Source organism: Athene noctua, chromosome 1 (genome assembly GCF_965140245.1).
Source record: "Athene noctua chromosome 1, bAthNoc1.hap1.1, whole genome shotgun sequence".
NCBI lineage: Eukaryota > Metazoa > Chordata > Aves > Strigiformes > Strigidae > Athene > Athene noctua.
The window spans coordinates 102,830,111-102,851,316 of record NC_134037.1 but is presented as its reverse complement, the minus strand read 5'-3'; the positions used below and the strand labels follow the sequence as shown (position 1 = coordinate 102,851,316).

Genomic DNA, 21,206 nt, shown 5'->3' with positions numbered 1-21,206 from the left:
TCCTTCCTAAATTAAAAGTTTAAACTCCCCAAAAAATCAAATGACTAATGCTAAATTGTATGAACTTAATATAACAAGATATCATTTGCAGTATTTCTGGAAGAATGTGCACAAGTCTGTGCCATTTTTTTTTTTGAGCATGCACAAATATAAAAGATATCTGGATATTTCTTGCAGACATTGACTATTTGCAAGTCAAGCTGTCCTCATCTAAAACTTACATATCCAGAACATAATTCTGAAATTTGGAATAAAAGGAATGCTTTTAAATCACTCTTACCTTCATCTATTGAGGCTTCACTACTGTATCCATCATATTCTGCAGACAGGGGACTATATTTTTGTCTGGTTTCCCATATATAGTTTTTTTGCTGTCTGCCATCCACCACTGGCAGCCTGGAACTCTGGGTTCTAGACAAGGCCTCATGATATTTACCCAGTGCTTCATCTTCACTCTCAGATGATGAACCATGCTGGTCTTTACTCATATAAGAGTTGTCTGTTTGAATAAAATAAAGCAAATCGACTACAGCTCAAAATAGCATACAAGAAAATAACCATAAGAGGTTATCACTGAAGATATTTAAGCTATTTCAATTAAAAATTCTGTAATATTTTAAAAATATAATCATGTTGTAATTATAAGTATTACATGATTTTGTAATTGGTGAGAGCTATTTTTATTTTCTAGAAAATATGAAAGATCATTAATACCCCCAAAAACATTCTAAATCTTATTCAACAGAAAATGAATCGATTTTTGTAAGGCAGCATACACTGAAGGTCTTGGAACCCTTCATTAAGAAAATGCTTAAAAGAATTTCTGTGAAGTGAATCCAACACTGCTGCAATATTACATGTGGATACCTAACACATCAAAAAGGCAGCTCCTGATCCTCCATTCCCACCTGATTTTTGCTGTGAGCATGGAGTATAACAGAAATTAAACTGATTTACAAAGAGAAGCCTACAACAAAATTGTCTCAGGATATTTATGTCAGTAGTGCTTAAACTCACAATAGTAATTGGGAAAATGCTAGTGAAAGATGTTTGCATGCACAATTTTAACTTACAATAAACAGCCCCTTGTTCAATAACTGAAATTAATGCAGATTCTCACTATAGACATCTCGCAACAGCACAAATTGCACAAAAGAATCCATCTAGTTAATTGTTTTATACCAGTTCTCGTATAATGCCCACTCATGTGGTCAACTTTTTCCAACTACTTCTCAAATATGAAGTTCCCACAAGTCAAAAATTCAGCTGCATTTTTATTTCTGTAAAAGGAAAGCTTCTTCCTCCCTTTTCCAAACCTCAAATGGTTTCTGTCCAAATTTAACATGCCATGCAGACATTCTGTAGATCTCAAACTCCAACAGGCATTAAAAGTTCATGTAAACTCAATAAAGGTCAGCATTACCACTACTCCATGAGCAAGCCTATGGTGTATGATTTGCCAATGGATTTCCACCACCAGCAGAGCTCTGACATGTCCATAATACTGTTTTTCAGCTCCTGATTCTGAAAGGGAATATTGTCTAACATGCTATGTAGCCACACTCAACTGTTTCTCCCCTCCCTGCTTTTATGTTCTCCTTCCAATCCCTCCCTGTCCCTTAGCTCTGGCTCTGCATTTCAACTCCCATTAGTCTCTGCCTTCAGGCACAGCCAGTCTCATGCCTCTGCCTGGGTATTCTGACTAAAGGAGGGATTCAGCTTACTTTAATTTAAAATGGCTGACTTTTGTGTAACTCAACCTATGCCAGCGATCTAGGCCTCTTTCAGAGTCAAGTGTTTGCTTCTTCCAACTACAGGGGTCCTTCCTTTCCACTATCAGATAAGCCTCTAGAGCAGATGAGTAAAATCACTTACCATACAGGTCTATTTCTCACTACCTACTCATACAGAAAAGCCTATGCTGCAAGTTTAGGCAAGATATCTTCTGCAAAGTTATATTTATACAAGTAGTATCTTATAAGTTACTGTCTCTCAGCCCCATACTCCACATTCCTGCTCCAAGCACTCACTTTTGGTCTCTTATGGGGGATTTCCTCTTTATTCTGTCTATTCAATCCCAAATTCTCTTTACTTGCATCTAACCAACTACTCATGTAACCTCAATCTTTCACCCTTCGACTTTCCACCTTCCTATAACGTTATCCGTTCTCTCCATAGCTGTCACCCATCCTACTTCAAATCCCAGTCTACCACTTGCATCGTATCACATTTGTTCAGGAAGTTTCTGTCCTCACACAAGTCATGTTTACTCTCAGTTCTTCTGTTCAAACTTCCAGTGTCCTTCTAACCATAAGTATCAAAAGCAGGATAAGACATACTCTCTTCTTCAACCCCTACAACGAAGCATGTACGTGCAAATGGGATGGTCAGTGAATTTGACAAACAAATGATAAAAAGTATTTACTATGCCTTTTCAAAAAACTAAGTTTCCGAAGATTTACAACTTGGTCAAACTGACATGTTTTTTTCACAGAAGAACATGGGCAACTTTGACATGGGAAAAGTGCTCTCCCACATTTCAAGTACATACTCTAATACACAAAGGTGCCAAAGCATCTCAGTGAAGCAGATGTGCAATCTAATTTTTTCCACAGATAACCAGCATGTTTTCCCCATACTCTATTTCTGGAAACAGCTAAAGATTTTAAACAGTATATTAAAAAAACAAAACCAAAAAAAAAAAATCAAACAGAAAGCATGCCAAATTTGATCCCAAGTATTTCAAATTTGGCCCAGTTTTAAGAAACTGAAAATAAGGTCTTGAAATGGAAAATGACAGGGAACTGTAACAGCAGACAGTGCTACCAGCTCTACACGCAATGGGTATGTGATCTTAATTTAGTATTTATAGGAAAACTGGTGCCTTAAAAGACTACTAATGAGCAACTAGATCTTTCAACTTTAGGCTATCAATTTTAATTCAAGTGTAACAGATATGGTTCTTCTCATTGTATGAATGGCTATAAAGCAAGTTCAATTTCACTGATCACTTACTGAGAATTATCACACCAGGTAAGATATATTCTGGCTAGCAAACTCACTGCAAGATGCTGCCCAGAAAAAGGAGCCTCCTTCGCTGGTACACAGAGTAAAACCAGACATCAGTATTAGATGCATCATTTATCATCACAAGAAATGTATCACAAATATTAAATTAGGTTCATTAATCAGTCTGTATAAAGAATGGAATAGTATAAAACATGGTAGCAACATGTTTGGAAGAAGTTCTGAAAGTTATGCCTCTAATACTACACTGATGTTTGTAAGCATCCAGTAGTTCTCAATGATACCAGACATTTTTTCCTCCAGTTCCTAGCACGAAAGAAAAAGAATGAGGATGTATACTGTTATTATGAGTCATGAAACAAGACCTCTTCAGAGGACTTAACCTCATTAAAGTTAAAACAAACTATTCATGCAAATTTTTTTAAAACAAACATACAAATCTGTTTCAGTTTCTTGGGGAAAAAATAGGTTCCTGCACATTAAAAAAAATCCTCAGGGTTTTAAGCCTCGCCTTGCCACTTCTCTTTTCATTTTTATAACAACTGGAAACTTGCCTAAAAGAATTCATGTTCTTATTAAAAACTTTATTTTGCTAACACAGATCACGTGTAATTATTGACCTACAGAAACCTATTATTAGCCCTAATATGCCATTTTTGATAGAAAATATACTCTACAAATATTGCATTACATGAAGAAATAACAGATATGATGATAGTTTATCATGTAAACATGGAAACCACCTCCTAAATCAAATTTAAATTAAGAAAAAAACAACAAACAAACCAAAAAACCAAAAGAACTAATAACTGACATTTTCAGATTAGGGGAAACACACACTGAAAAAAAAAAAAATTTATATTATGAAATCAATAATTTCTCTACAGAAGCAGCATCACCAGAAAAGCCTGTGTTGCTTTCTAAAAATTAACAACACAGCATGCAAGACAATTGTATAAAAATGCAAGGTTTTACTTCTTGTTCACAAACTATGATTGCAATTCCACAGTCATATTGTTTAAGATTGGAAGTTGAAGACGGCACACACAGCATCCATATCAACAATACATAGGTTTTCTTTGTAAAACTACAACTACAAGACAAGTTTCATTCAGTTCTTTCTATACTTAAAATCACTTGCCACTTTTAATTGAGTTTTGTGTTTTAAAATTATTAACTCACATATCCCAGAAATATATTCTGAAGATCTACTATAATGTAACAGAAGTTGGGTTTTTTTTCTTTATCTTATCATGTTTTATGCAATAGTTTTAAAATACACAAAATAAAAAACACTTTCACAGAACAAGTGTTCATTTCCAGTATTAATTATAGTTTTCAACAGAAACCACACAAGGCACTGTAGAGAAGGTAAGAAAAACTGTATATAGAAAAAGTTAGAACATAGGACAGGCATTTATTAATCAGTTCCTTTAAGTAATACTTTAAAGAATAATTAACTTCCAAGAAATATCAACATAATTAGAGAATGAAGCATGGACAACACAGACCTACTTTCACCCACAGGAAACACTATTCAAATGTATAAATTAGATTAGGAAGGATCATAAGTTTCAGGAAAGGTTGAAGAATGCAGTTTGCGATGGACTCCTCACCTTTTCCTGCTGTCTTCTTATTACATAGCTCTCTTTCTGATTTCTTTGAGTTTTTCTTTTTACCCACTATTGCAATTGCGGTTGACATATCATCCTCATCCTTTGATACGGATTTTCCTTTTCTCAAAAAAAAGGTTTCAGATTTCTTTTCTTTGATTTTATTAATGCAATTGGGATGGTCACTGTGCATCTTCTTCAAGCTGGAGTCTGGTAACTTTTGCTTTCCTACTTCAACAAGCTTTGTTTCTAAAGCTTGGGGAACATTCACATCGCGCGTGTCTTCAGAATCTTTAAAATCAACTCCAGGTGACTGTGGTTTGATTTTTCTATGCGAATGATTCTTAGAGTTATCCGATACTGCATGGAGGCAATTATTTTCTTCCTCAATAGATTGCTCCATTGTAGATTTATTAATTTTCAGATTACTGTCCTTCAAAAACTTATCATTTACAAAATACTCATTTCTTCCTACTGCTTCCTTTTTAAAAGGTCCTCCTACAGTGTTTGAATTCTGAGGCACTTTTGTATCACTTAAGTGATTATTGCTATCTGTGCCTTTTAACTGGCACTGGTTTTTGTCCACGACATGCTCAGATGCTCCACCGTGACTTGTATCTTTTTTTACAAAATCTATCGAATTAGAATAATGAGTCTCTCTCTGTTCTGCACTACCTCTCTTCGCTTTCATACTGATTTCCTGAGAGTGAGTTAATGATGGTGTAGGTTCCTCTTTCTCTTCCACAGGTTTAGCATTCTGTATTTTGGAGCTTTCATCTTCTGCACGAAGGCCATTTATCATGCTTGTGACTTGTTCTGTTACTGAATCAGCTACACTGTAGCCAACCTCTCCAACAACACTGGTCAGATCATCCACAGCACTGCTAAGCGTGTCGACCAGAGAAGATACAGAAGGAAGGTTCAGATTTTGGTGGAGGTTTCTGAAAAACGCCATTTGTCCAACCTATTCTGCAACAATTTTTAATACTGAAAGGTCCTCTGTTTCACGAACAGATCAACTCCATTTCTCAAAGTTCAACGTCAGAGCTATTTGCTTTGCTATCAAACTCAATACATTTACCAGGGGAAGTTGCAGCTTCACTCTTTCCATTCAATATGCATTGAAAATAATAAGCAAGCAGCTAAGAAAATATCTTGAAATGAAGCCACAATCAACCAGCAAAACCATAGTCTTTCATCAACTGCAGCATCAACTAGCCATAATGAAATTCATTATTTTCAGAAATAAGACAACTGTGTGAGGTGGAAATACGTTTTTTTTATTCTAACCTGCAAAGAAGAAGTTGTGAGACATTTAAATTACGTCCTTTCATCAATGTCACACTAAAACAAGTTTTAACATAACAGCTGCACAAAAACACACATCATGGAGACTTCTTCACACCAAAAATATTTGTTGTCTTTTACATAAGGTAAGGTATTTCAGAACATGAAGACTTGTTTTGTAGCAAAAAGAAAGTTAAGATGACAAACTTCATTTCCGGGGGGAGAACCTTTTCTGTCTCCAAGAAAATTGAAAATAAATATTTAGCTGCACCTTTTAAAGAGGCAGAAGGGAAGAAAACCTCTCAAATTTTTAATTGTTCTTGGGTGCCTGTCTCTTCCTCTCAAGTCAGCTAACAAAGCCCATTCAATTTCCACAGTCCAGAAGTATAAAAGGGTTATTTTAACAACCCTCCATATCTTTTCTGAGGTGTATTTTTTTTTCATTTCATATTATCCTTAAAGACCTTGTTCTATTAAAAAAGTATAGAAATAATTTGTTAGTCAGAGATAAGACATCTTCAGTTTCTAATGTTTTACTACTTTAAAATTATTTTCCAGGCGCATAAATGCAAGACCTTCTCCAAAAGGTCGGTGAAGGATTTTAATAGTGGAAACCAAATAAACCCATTCACAAATTTACTTGAGAACATTTAATTATACACAGTTATGGAATGTTTAAAATATGTTCAAGTGTATTCTCATATGGGAAGATATTTCTCTTGCACGAAGTAAATGTCAGCTCTTTAGTTAAATAGCTACTGAATTTCTGTGGCTTGTTAATACAAAGGTTTCTTCCTTTCCCCATACCTCACAGTCACGGGAAAAGTCACCATTGTGTGTTTTCATGATTCGAGTAAAGTGATTATTATATATCCTTGTAAAAATGTGCATTCTTATAATTTAGTACACCGTATTTCAGATACTTACAAAGTTTATCTTGTGAGTTCTTTCTTGTAGTGTATCCTGAATCGAGATCTGGGAAACTGCTAACATTTTCAAAACACATCTTCTTATTAATATATAGGAAAAGTAGCAACATGAGAATAATGAACACCCCAACAGCAGACAGGAATCCAATTGCTTCAGGAGATACTAAAAGAAACAGAAAGAAACAGATTTTTAGAAGTCCTGTAAAAGTTTAACTTGTGAAAGCTATAATATTTATCAGAATTGTTCATTAATAAATACTACTAAAGTTCCAAATATATATGCAAGATGTAACTAAAAAAACCCACCATTTAAATCTGGGTTAATATTTAATCATCTTTGCAAAGAACAGAAAAATATTTGGTCCTAATCTAAGGGAGGACTGACATTGTGAGCAAGAGGTTCTGCCAGAGTACTGGACCCCATAACAAGACAGGATCTCTGCAGAAAATGGGGATACTATCAGCAGATGCCAAAAGGCTGACGATTTTCGATGGAACATCTGAGAGCATGAGCACTGGAAGGATGCTAAGAGCATCACCCCTTCCTGGAAGGGGCTGGAGGTTTGGCTACCTGGGCTCAGGGCCAACTCTGAGATAGTGCTGCTGGGGAGGGACTGAGCCCTTGCTGATGAGGCCACTGCCTCTGCGAGACTTATGCTCAGCTCCTGACTCCTCTTACCTTCGGGAACAGCTGGCCCTCGCTGCTCCCTGACAAGTAGCAAAGAGCAAAAAACAGAACGAGAAAAAGCACATAATAGTATGTTTCTTGCCCTAGTACATGTGCCACTTGCATATAAACCAAGAAAGAGCTAAGCATAACAGAGATAAAGCATACTTAAAACAAGGTAGAGGGAAAAGAGGCTGGAGCAGACTGACGTATATAGAAAGTATATAAAATAAGGACATGTAACGCTACTAAGCAGATAACTGAAAGGGAGTATCAGGCATCTTTTGCAGGGGTAGAATCTTGAAAGTCTGTCAGTACCTAAGTAACAACATCAGTAATACCATTTAAGGCCAAGATTACCTTGGATATGGTTTTAGAAACATGAAATCTGGGAATGGATATAGCAAATTGGATCAAGGGGGAAAGAGTAATTAAGGGCCAACTTGCTTATTTGAAAGGAGACCAGGCAGAGAAAGGGATATAGAAGGGCAGCAAAAAAAAGAGGGTCTACAAACATAAGAAATAACAAGCAAGTTATAAAAGCAGTTCAAGAGAGGGCAGATCTTTTGACAGAAGGACTGCAGATGCCCACAGACTATAATGAAGCTGAGCTGCTTTATTAATCAAGGCTGCCAGAATGTCAGAAGGAAGCCCCTTGGGCAACTCACTGGACTCTCCACTGGGTCTACATCTGGAAGACTTGATGTAAGAAGTTAACAGTGACAGAATTGCAAATTTGTTACTAAGTAGTGTAGGAGGTTAAAGTGAACAGTTACAGAATTAAAATCCAGTAACATTTGGGTGCAATTTATAAGAAAAAACTGATAGAACTCAATGACTGCATGCAATTAACAATGATGTGTTATAGAACTGTGATTCAGAATCATATTTTTATTAGTTAATTAATCTGTTAACTTATTAAGTTATTAGTAGTGTAATCAGTTAATAAACACTATAGCCTCTTATATCAGTTACATCTCAAACCTGCATTCTAAAGAGAAAGAGTAAAACCTTGAGATAACAGACCCCTTAACACTTAAGAGTGGGTTTTTGGCCTCAACACACAGATTTGCGTCTTTCAGGACTGAACACAGATGCATTTATCTGGATGAAAGCTAGGATTTCACACATCTCTTTCTTTCCTCCTGCCTTTTTTGCGAGACTAAGTGTCCCTCTAGTCACTACCATAAATCTCGGGGGTTGAATTTTTTCTATTTATAAAAAAATTACGAAGATTTATCAGATTTATGAATTCCATTTGCCAAGATCTTGGCACTTCACTTTAGGAGTATAATGCTGCGTGGCAACATCTTTTACTATGTAAAAAGGAGTGGGATTAAAGAAAAGTTGGCAACAGACTGAATTCTCAGAGACAAAAGGACAAGAGGCAAGAGTCCGAAGTAGCAACAGGAAAAATTCCAGTTGGAGATGAGAGGAAAAAATTCCAGAATAAAAGGGGTTTGTCACTGGAACAGATTGCCTAGATCAGTTACAGAATCCAATTTGAATGTTAGCTCTGCCTTGAGCAGGGGGCTGAACTGCGAATTACTTTCCCAGAAGCCTTCCAAATTAAATTATTCTCTGAGTCTACATATGTCCTTTGTAAATCTGGGCTCATACATCTATGTAAAAGTGCTGACTGGAAAACACATGCAGTTCCACAACCTCCTGTTTATTTTGCAGGATGACAGGAGTAATTTGTGTTTGTGGTGCTGTTGTTAAATAATTACACAGGTGTGTTTTAAAAACTGGAAAAGATCAAAAGAAATACACCTTCCATCACCTAAAAGGAATTAGTCAGATTTGCACTTCTGTTTTGGGCTGGACATCCAGACCTATCTGAAATGGTGAAAATTATTTTTGCTTTACTTTTTATCTCTGACCAGAAGAGATGATGTAACATTGTGCCTGAAACCCTGAAAATATTCAGACAGAAAGAAAACTAAAGAAATATCAGAATGGCAACTAGAGAAGTCCCAAAAGGATAAAACAGAAACCCCAATTATACTAGAACCTCTACTTAGTCAATATCAAACTTGAGCAATTTTTTTTCTTATTACATAATACCAGAAAAGCTAGGAAAAACATAAGCAACTCTCAGCTGAGTTAAGCTTGGGACACTGTCTTCTGAAGAACTGAAGGCAAAGCTATAAATAATTGGAAACCTTGAAAATCTGACCTTCGCCTTCCAACCCACTAAAGCCCAAGAAAGAACAAGAAATATAAGAACACAGTATAACTGCTTAATAGGGCCATAATAAAACAGTGCAACAGGGAGGAGCAAGCACATGCTTTTTTCAATTTCAGACAGTACAACAGAAACACAAAGAACCATAGAATTACAGCATTCCTCATCAGTCTTTCAGGATGAGATATCCTACTGCATCAAGCAAAGCAACCAGGTGACAAACATAGAATTCTATTCTAGACCAGAGAGGAAAGAAAGTCAAAACATTTAAAAAAATATTTTCATTATCATGAACAAATAGAAGAAATAAAAAATTCTTCATTCACAAAAGACCTTGGTTGCACATCCTATTAAGATTACCTGATATTCCCTTCACAAGTCTGGAGTTGCTCGTAATTTCATTAAAATCACTCGTTACAGCTGAAGTCTATGGCAACTCTGCCTAACACTGAAGGGTTTTTGTTTGTTTTTAAGATGACAAAAAATATTTAAGCCATGACCAAGAATGAGCTGAAGAAAAAAAAATTACCACTATAGTGCTGACTAATTAATTTTTTTAAAAAGCCCTAATGTTGCCCAATCAAGAGCAATGAAAGTTTGGCATGTGTCAGGTGTTCATTTATAATTTGTCAGGCATCCATTTACCATTTCCATGGCATCTTCCTAAATATGGGAAAGTTCTGAGATTTGACAAAAGTCTCAGTTTGTGTATATTCATTTTTAACCTCAAAGTTTAACAGATGAAATTTCCCAAGGTTCTGCTGGCAGTACGCATGCTTCCTCCCCTCCCAAGACTGCATATTGATAACTGAGAATGTCTGAGGCTATTGGAACAACATCCAGTTTTCTTTGAATTGTTGTTCCTGACCTAAATGAGACTAGAGACCAGGCCAAGAGCAGAAAATCCTCATTCTTCAATAACTTCCAGTTCTAACACCTATCAAAATAGAGGCAGTGGCAGAAAAAGGCAAGAAGAATAAACTGTGATTCACCAGAGCACAGGGACCAATAAAAGTGAGAGTGAAGTGGAAGGTGGCAATTAGGCACAAGTTAATGATGTCCAGTGAGGAAATGGAAAGTATGAGTTATGAAGAAGGTGCAACATCAGGATGGAGTACACAGAACAAGCTGGAAAATGAAGGCAGAGTAATATGACAAATTAGGAAGGCTAGACTTATAAAGATAATGGGACCACAGAAATTTATCTATGAGGATAATTGTTTTATGATTGAAGCAGGTTGTCCTAAGGAACTCCACCTGAATTCAGTGTCAACATTGCTTTGAGCAAGAGATTGAACTGAATTCCAATCATTTTGTGATTGACAACAAAGGACAGTGAATATTTTCTTTTAATAAGGAAATTAACTGTACAACACCTTCAGAAAAAGAGTGTACTTCTGAGTATTTCACATTTCATCTTTTAAAAATGTAGGTTTAAATTATTTTCCATACACTTATATTCAGCAAACAAAGCTGCTTTGATCCATCAAAATATGTGCTTAAGGAGGTTAACCACAACCTAAAAGCAACTTGAAAACACAAGGTTTGGATTTCTTTTTTTTCCCCTCAAGTACTTCCTGGATACTAATTAGTTTAAAAAGTCACTGTATGCAAACTCTATAGTTCTCTATGGAAACATAGTATCTGATGACATCTTTCTGGAGTGAAAAAAAACATTGGCTGATACCTTACAAAAAGAATGAAACTTTAGCTACAGCAAGACTAATTAATTATTTATGTAATTCAGTGTGAACATAGGACTTGAAAATTATATATCCGTATCAATTTGCATCCATGTAAAGAATCTTAAAATGCTTGTTCACAGATTAAGTATATTATCAAGTTAAAATCCTTTAATATATTACCATTATAAAGCCGGAAAAAAAATTGTACTTCAATTTTCCACATGTAAATGCATACAGATTCCCATCTATGAATAGTTTTATATATCACATTAATCCTTCAATTAGTTTCTCACAGCTGAAGTGTCAAGCAGTTACACTTCATAGGCAGAAAAAAAAAGAAGTTATTTTTTGCATATAAAAATACATCTGTGCCACATGCAGCACCAGAATTATTTTGATTCAAAACTCACTGTTATAAATTCTGATTGGTTTGGGCATTAATTGTACCATGCAAAGCATTTTAAAAAACCTGAGGTTCCCAGTGGTTTCTTTTACAATTACAGACAAGTAGAAAGACAACACTTTCTCACAGTCATATTTTAAATTCAAATGTCCTACTTTTATAAACTTCATAATTATCCTCAGTTCTTAAGAAAAACAACAATGCATGTTTGAAATTCATAACACTGTAACACAGTTTTAGAAATGCTAAAAGAACAAATGTCTTACTGCAAAGTTATTAAGACTAACTGAATTGACGACTATGGAAATGACATAGAAAGTTATAGTCATTACAGAAGTATTACATTAACATCATTTTAATTCTCTTTAGTTATCATCACTACAATGAGAACACAGAAACTTACCATCTCTTCATCTTACTTATCAAATTAGCAGCTCTTTCTCAAATAATAACTTCCCTGTTATTAAACAACTTTTATTTTCTAAAAGATGCTTCAAACTCATCAGAAAATAATGGCATCTTTAAGTAAATATCACCAAAACAACAGAAGCCCTCAGACATATTAAAAAGCATTCAATGTTTTAATATGTATCTACCCACCAATTATATTAATATCTAGTCAATTATTTTTGGAACTCTCACACTCCACATCACACTGTTCACTTAGCTAGTAATGTACAAAGCCACATAGTTATCTTGGTGATGTTTTAATTATTCATTTACAAGTGCGATACTATCTCTTCTGTGCACAAATTAGGGGTATGATCCAAAGAACCTCAATTACCTTTAAGATCCTAGCACAAAAACATCTGAAAAATGTAAGCTTGTTTTTATTTATATCCCTTTCTTTTTTTACAACTTGATCTAAGATATTTTAGCCTTTTAAATTCTTTTAAATAGACAGCACTCTTGTTTTGTATTTAGACCTGAAGAAGAATTATTTAGTTACTAGTTTTTACACCATTACATCTTGACATTACATGAAAATAACCTATGCTGTCCAGCTCAGAAATATTTTTATCCAAGTGCTATTCACTGACGCTTGTCATTTCATACCAACTTTCCAACTTGCACAAGATATTAACATATTTTCAGAAAGCTGAATAGGTTACTGAACCACAAAATAAGATTCATGCCTTGATTGCCTTTTCTCCATGCTTGAATTATTTATCTCCAAACAGCACATATTTATTTCTCACTGACAACTCATATCATAATGGAAAAAAACTAATAAACAAAACCCTCTGTACCTCAGAGTCAGCTCAGAAGTAAAATACTTTGGTCTGACTGATTACTCCACAGGAATAAAAACTGTACTTTTGTATGTGTCAGTTTATCCATAAATATCTTTTTCTTTTATGACTACTTACATAGGATGGTCTCTTCTCTAGAAGTGTTTGAACTTGAAGGCTACCTAAGACTTTTTAAACAGCTCTTCTTTGACAGGGTAAACTCAATACATAATATTTCACAGTAATTTAGCAGAATTATTATCTTCCTGCTTGCCAGAGTAGTTGAAGAAGCATCACAAGTAAATAGAATCTAGTTTACCTACACAAAATGCTACACCTACAAGGGGCAAAATTTTATCCAGTGTTGTATTAGAACACTTTAAATATTAAATTCTTGACTACCTGCCCTGTTTTACAAACAAGATAAACTCTATGTGGCAGCTCTTATTATTCTTCGAATACCTTCCCATATGAAAAACAGAAGAAACTTTATGACAAAAATGGACTAGCTGATGTTTCTGCTAAAAATTAATTACAATGAACTCAGAATTCCCTCTAAACATTTTATCAAGCATGTCAAGAGACAAAATTTCAAACTTATTTCCTATGCTTCCTGTTATATTTTGTATTAATCTTTTTTCTTTCTCTTACATAAAACATTGAAACTATGTAATTCATCGCTACGAATTGACCTATTTATGTTTTACCAAAACAAGCATCAGAAAAAGTTTTAGCTCAATTTAAAGCATGCAATTAAATCTCATCTATTAATGTTTTTAATTTTTTAGCTACATATGGGCAACTGAAACTATTCTGCATAAAGATGCTGCCCCCATCAATTCAAACTTGTTATTTTGTCTTTCTTCTGCAGCAGACACCTTAATTTAGCCCACTACTATGGGCTACATTTGTTAGCGTATTATGTTGAATACCTGTTATACTGCTAGTCTTATGATGTTCCTTCCTATGTGTTTGTTTCTCCTGCATCTTGCACTCTGTTATACAGCAAGTTTACATACTCTCTGCTACAAATTACAAGCACAAGCAGCATGAGCCACCTGTATTTCAACACTTTAATCTATATCCAGCATATTACCAAGTGACATGCAATTTTAAATTAACATAAACCTGAAATGACAATTGAATTTCAAAGCAGAACTCAAAAGACCATTTCCTAAACAAGAAAATTATTAACAATTTTTAGTAACATGAACCTTTCAGAAGTTTTGAAAGACTGACAGAATGAAATCAGGGTGAAAGGGCTTATTTAACTATTTGGAATAACAATACCCTTTAAAAATCTGTTTATAAACCTTTCCAAGTAATACTGGGGAAAACTGAAAACTTACATTATCTGAAGTGATACATGATGCCATTTAAAGGTTAATTTATAAAAAACATAAATTTCAAGTGAAAAATAAATGTGCTTGTTTACATGAAAAAATGTACTGGAATTACTGTAACAAGACAGCTACACTGGTCTAACCCCACCGTCACTTTTATTCCAGTGGAAAGTTACCAGGAACAATAGCAACTTTTTTCACCATTTGGTTTATATCACTTCACACTGGCTAAGGGATAATGTGCACTGCTACAGAGATAAATCAGAACTTCTTTTTCCCCTCATTTTCTTAACATCTAATTACAAGGACTAATAAGAAAAATTATGTCTTAACATCTAGATTACAGGACTTCCTTCACACAGGAAGAAAGTCTAGAACGCATTTTTATTAAAAAATTCAATTTATTTGATTTTATTATGAACAATTAAATTACTAAATATTTACATCAAACAGTTCAATATACTTCATAAATTATAGCTTGTGTTAAAAAGGGCTTGGTTCAGCAAGTTAACTAATCACATACATAACGCACAAAAATACACGTAGCAGCTCTAGTACTGCCTCTGCAGGTTGGCATTTATAGGATTCCTTTCTTTTAAAATACCATGCTGAAACTGTGTTTTGGAGATAAATTTAATTACATGAAAAAGAGGACCCTGGGCTCCAAAATATCGCTGATCTAAGAAAGAATTCAGGCATAACAGAAGCCACAGTCTAAGATGGAAATTTCAACTTCTGACAGAAATCTTTTAATTCCTAAATTCTTGTGGGCTGAGGAAGTTGTCAGCCTACCACTCCTTCTGATTTACCAGTCCCTCAATGCCTTTTCTCTCTCGCATGGAATTCATCTCCTATTAAGCAGTATCTCACAACAGAAATCTCTGACAAGGAACAGCAAAAACAGCATCGCATTGCTACTTGGAATAAACACAGATCATGGACTCATTCTGATTACCTCCAAATCCCAATAATCTGTTGCAATTACACAGCATATTACACGACTGTATTCTCCATGCACTGGGTAAGAAGAATAGCAGTGATCATAGATTTTTTAATGACAGCCTCAAATAATCCTTGCAGTGCAAAGATCTGCAGGGGTCTAGAGACTTGATGTTCAAAAGTTCATAGCTACTGCAAAGTAGCTCTCCACTATTGAGGATTAAAAAAAAAAAAAAAATCTACGTAATAAAAGTCATGGTTTAAAACCATGTTTTTCCTATCAGTCATTACAATTAACAACGAAGTGTGAGACAATCCAGGATAGAGATTTCTGAACAGCACAGTGACTAACTAGGATACATAGCAAAGTACTGTGCAGCAAAAATGATTGTATGAACATTTTAAGTAAAGAAATGCCAGGGTTTGGATATAGCGGAGTTCTTACAGACAAAACTTGCTACAGAAGAAAAGATACTGCAATAGCTGGAGTTAAGTGACCCCAGTAGCTGCTGCTTTCCAGAAGACTCCAAACACAGGTCAACAAACAGAAACATAACTTTGGTAACTGTATGGACAATAATTTTCAAGAAAAATATTTACTTCGTATTAAAATTTTCTCTAGTCCAAAATGTATATAAATACAGGTTAGCCTTCCAACAGAATGCAAAATTTAGTACATATTCCAGTGTTTTGAATTCTAACATTATTACTTTAATTTTTTTAACATGTGGCCATACTTTTACAGTATCTCCCAGATGTATTAAATATAGTGTTCATGGGATAAAGGACACAATTTCTTCTAGCCTGGAAAAAAAAAAAATATTTGTCTATTTAAAATTAACTTGTGCACAATTATGAACAGATTAATTACTATTTTATGTGTATTAGTTTTAATTCTGTATACTTTTTAATTAAGCTTTTTTTCCTATCTCTGTAAAAAGAGAAAATGCACTTTACTTTGTACTGTCCACATCTGAACCCTTAAATGAGTAAAAACTACATATATTTCAATGTTTTACATTAATGTGAGGTTACCTAATTTAAAGAAATTTGCTACCATCTGTGGTATCACCTTTCTCTTGACTGAGAACAAGAAGTTCCACCAACTTGATGACAGGAAAGAGAAAGGGGAAAAATTATTTTGCTTCTTTTTCAGAAGCACTTACTTAGACTATCATAAAAACTAACATAACTGGAATATCAAATGCAGTTGACTTCCAATGAAATAACGTTTCTACTTATAAAATGAAACTCAAATATTTTTTTTTTCCATTTGAATTAAATGAAGTCAGCAACTTAACATTGAGATACATGCAAATGGATAAGGATAGCTGACCAAAACAGTAAAGAGGACATAGTTCTACTTAAAATATACTTCTGACAGGACAAAAATTCATACCTTATCTTTTCAAAATTATTATTACAAGTGACATTTTTCATTGTCAGCCAAAGACACTGCCTTTTTGCAACTTCTTTCTTTTGCATATTAAAGAGCACTTCAGTTCCATTATTAGTCACAAAGGCAGCTTGCTGAATAATTTCCTTTGTTTAGGAGACTGCCACAACAATAGAAAGAACACCTTGCAAAAGAGAAAAAGATTTAAAAAATAATTTTAAAAATCTGTGCCACTCAGACCTTACTCAGATATTTACATTTCCATGGATTAAATACAAAATTCATTGCTGAGTTAGAAGTATCACTTTGCATTACTTCAAAAACACACAAATGAACAAAAGTGAGACCTACAAAACAATATGGCCATACATTTTCTGCTTTAAGTCACTTCCATGTTGTACAATGAATATTCTACATATCAGAATATATTAGAGGGTTTTTCTTCAGTTACAGCTCAATATCATAAACACTCATCACAAGTCTGTCTTGCCTGTACCAACAGAACCTGAAAACAGCCTTAATTAAAATATTAGTACAGTCAACAACAGCCAATTCCAAGTTAGACTAGCAGCCTAGCTACAGTGCACTACAGACAGAAACAATACATTTTCTGAAGTCTGATCTCAAGTTCCCTAAATTCTTTTATGTCCGTAGTAAGTAACCAAATGAACAACTTAATGTTACTCTCATGACTCTCTCAAAAACAACTGCATGTTAGGAAAATAGTCAGCAAAAAGGCAAACCTTTAACTGAATAATTTCAGAAAAACAGTTAGCACCTTCTGCTGTCAAGAGTGGTTAAGTGACTGAATGAAATGACTCAGTCACTACTAACTAAACTAAGCAGGACTCTTCTTTCCTTAGCCAAGTCTTCAATTTGTATTGTCAGAACAGAAGTAAGAATTTGAATATGTGTGTGTACATAAAATAAATTTGCATTAAACAGAAGTAAACAAGAAGTTCATTTATAACAAAAGCAAAAATATATTTTTCCTATTTTCAGAATTCAATAATGAGTAAATACAAAACCACACAAACAGCTCAACCACTTTGTAGTGTTAAAACACGAGTCACAAGTTTCAGTGCTATATTACCAAACTTCTGTAATAACTGATCATACTTCTTTAAAGTTCTTTTCTATAGCTAGAAAAGTGACTTTTTAAAATTTTGTAGCTATTAGATGTTATATAACATCCACAAAATATGCACATTTTCAGGACACACATACCCTGTATTTACGCATTTATACGAAGCCTCTATTTAAAAATACATACAAATTAGTTTCTAAGGCTTTCCAGAAAAGCCTATCAGTCTTCTTACTCCCAACCAGCTCTTTGCATATTCTTCTCAAAAATGTATGAAACTACTAAAAGGAAACAGAACAACCAGAACACTACAGAAGCACTGTAATCCTTCTTGCGCAGACCAGAAGTGGACCCACCACAATCTATCTTGGGCAACTATAAAGCTATAACAATATTATGTGACATGGGAGCAGGCCCTGTGCTAGTCAATTGCTACACCTCTAGTTAGCAAATCTGAGTTCTGTACTGATACTGTATTGGTATCATATCTATACTAGAATTCAGATAATCGCACATATTCAATAAGCATTGTAACTGGTACTTGTAAACCTTGGAGTCTTAGAAAGCAAAAAATAAATCTACAAACCAAGTTAGTTTTACTTATTTCAGTGGAAGCATTGTTAACATTGCAGATGCTTTAATGATGCTTTTAAATGAAAATGCAGCTGTTTGCAGTCACAGTACTGCAGTCTAGAGTACCTAAAAAACTGAACATCTGGAACGTAAAGAAGAAAAACCCTCCATGGTTTTGGCTAATTTGAGAATTGCAAACTTCAAAAAAATGAAAAGTGAACTTTCAAATTATTTTCATTGTAACAGCTGAATATTTTTACAACAGACATTTCCTTTTTAAGCCTTTGGTTTTGCTTTTACAGTTACACCTTCGTATATAGATATGAAGTTTTCATTAAATAATTCGAGCTAAATGGTGTGGTCACACATAACAGAATCATCTAGGTTGGAAAGGACCTTGAAGATCATCTAGTCCAATCGTTAACCTAGCACTGACAGTTCCCAACTACACCATGTCCCTAAGCACTATGTCGACCCTACTCTTAAACACCTCCAGGGATGGGGACTCCACCACCTCCCTGGGCAGCCCAACAACCCGTTCTGTAAAGAAATGCTTCCTAATATCTAGTCGAAACTCCCCTGGTGCAACTTGAGGCCATTCCCTATTGTCCTTACTTGGTTAAAGAGGCTCATCCCCAGCTCTCTGCAACCTCCTTTCAGGTAGCTGTAGAGGGCGATGAGGTCTCCCCTCAGCCTCCTCTTCTCCAGACTAAACACCCCCAGTTCCCTCAGCCGCTCCTCGTACGACCTGTGCTCCAGACCCTGCACCAGCTTCGTTGCCCTTCTCTGGACACGCTCGAGTCATTCAATGTCCTTTTTGTAGTGAGGGGCCCAAAACTGAACACAGGAATCGAGGTGCGGCCTCACCAGTGCCAAGTACAGGGGTCAGATCCCTTCCCTGTCCCTGCTGGCCCTTGCTGACACAAGCCAGGATGCCATTGGCCTTCTTGGCCACCTGGGCACACTGCTGGCTCCTGTTCAGCCGGCTGTCAATCAACACCCCCAGGTCCCTCTCTGACCGGCAGCTCTCCAGCCACTCCTCCCCAAGCCTGTAGCGCTGCTGGGGGTTGTTGTGGCCCAAGGGCAGCCCCCGGCACTTGGCCTTATAGAAACTACTCCAGTTGGCCTCAGCCCATGGCTCCAGCCTGTCCAGGTCTCTCTGCAGAGCCTCCCTACCCTCGAGCAGATCAACACTCCCACCCAACTGGGTGTCATCTGCAAACTGACTGAGGGTGCACTCAATCCCCTCATCCAGCTCATCAATAAAGATGTTAAACAGGAGTGGCCCCAAAACCGAGCCCTGGGGGACACCACTCGAGACCGGCCACCGACTGGATTTAACTCCGTTCACCACAACTCTTTGGGCCCGGTCGTCCAACCAGTTTTTTACCCAGCAGAGCATGCGATCATCCAAGCCTCAAGCAGCCAATTTCGCCGCAAAATGCCGTGGGAAAGAGTACCAAAGGCCTTACTAAAGTCAAGGTAAACAACATCCACACCATTTCCCTCATCCACTAAGCAGGTCATCCTGTCGTAGAAGGAGATCAGGTTTGTCAGGCAGGACCTGTCTTTCATAAACCCGAGCTGACTGGGCCTGAGCATCTGGTTGTCCCGCACGTGTTGTGTGATGGTACTCAGGATGAGCTGCTCCATCAGCTTCCCATGCACCAAAGTCAAGCTGACAGGCCTGTAATTTCCCGGATTATCCTTCCAACCCTTCTTATAGATGGGCGTCACATTGGCTGATTTCCAACCTGTCAGGACCTCCCCAGTCAGCCAGGACTGCTGGTAAATGATGGAAAACAGCTTGGCGAGTACCCCAGCCAGCTCCTTCAGCACCCTCAGGTGTATCCCATTTGGTCCCACAGACTTGTGTGTGTCTGTATGATAGAGTAGGTCACTGACTATCTTCTCCTGGATTGCGGGGGGTCCTTCTCCCAGTCTCTGCCTTCTGGCTGAGGAGGCTGGATTCCCTCAGTACAGCTAGTCTTGGTATTAAAGACTGAGGCAAAGAAGGCATTAAGCACCTCAGCCTTCTCCTCAACACTTGTTACCATGTTTCTTCCTGCGTCTAGCAGGGGATGCAGGCTCTCCCTGGTCTTTCTTTTGCTACTGACATACTTAAAGAAACATTTCTTGTCCTCAATTGCTGAAGCCAGATTAATTTCCAGCTGGACTTTAGGCCTCCTGATTTCTGCCCTGCATAGCCTCACAGCATCTTTGTGATCATTGTGAGTGGCTAGCCCCTTCTTCCAAAGGCTGTAAACTCTGCTTTATTCCCTGAGTTCCAGCCAAACCTCCCTGTTCAGCCAGGGTGGTCTTCTCTGTGCTGGCTTCTCTTACAGCACCTGGGGACCACCTGCTCCTGAGACATTAACACTTCCTTCTTAAAGAGTGCCCAGCCTTACTGGACCCCTATACCCTTCAGGATTGTCTCCCAAGGGACCCTTTCAAGCAGGTGCTTAAACAAGACAAAGTCAGCCCTTTTGAAGTCCAGGATGTCGGTTCTGCTTAGCCCTCTCCTGGCCTCTCTAAGAATAGAGAACACTTATTTCATAATCGCTGTGCCCTAGTTGTCCTCCAACCACCACATCATCCACCAGTCCTCTGTTCACAAAGAGGAGATCCAGCAGGGCACCTTCTCTGGTTGGTTCTCTCACCAGCTGTGTCAGGAAGTTCTCTCCCACACATTCCAGGAACCTCCGGGACTGGTCCCACTCTGCTGTGTTGTATTTCCAGCAGATGTCTGGGAAGTTAAAGTCTCCCACAAGTGCAAGCGATCGTGAGATTTCTCCTAAATGCCTACTGAATATTTCACCAACCTCTGTCCTGGATGGGTG

General features: G+C 36.5%; 1 protein-coding gene across 4 annotated transcripts in view; it reads right to left on the bottom strand.

The window, feature by feature from the left end:
* The window catches only part of SYT14 (synaptotagmin 14), a 91,847-nt gene that overhangs the window by 56,222 nt on the left and 14,419 nt on the right, over window positions 1–21,206 (bottom strand). For 2 of the 4 annotated variants that reach the window (XM_074897145.1, XM_074897147.1), the window contains exons 3-4: window positions 6,855–7,019; window positions 281–499 (exon numbers count right to left, since the gene is read on the bottom strand). In XM_074897145.1, coding sequence (XP_074753246.1) covers window positions 281–499; window positions 6,855–7,019 — 384 coding nt within the window. Of the gene's footprint in view, window positions 1–280; window positions 500–4,643; window positions 5,596–6,854; window positions 7,020–21,206 lie in introns of those variants that run through there. The other 2 variants (XM_074897144.1, XM_074897148.1) reach the window with 2 other exon arrangements.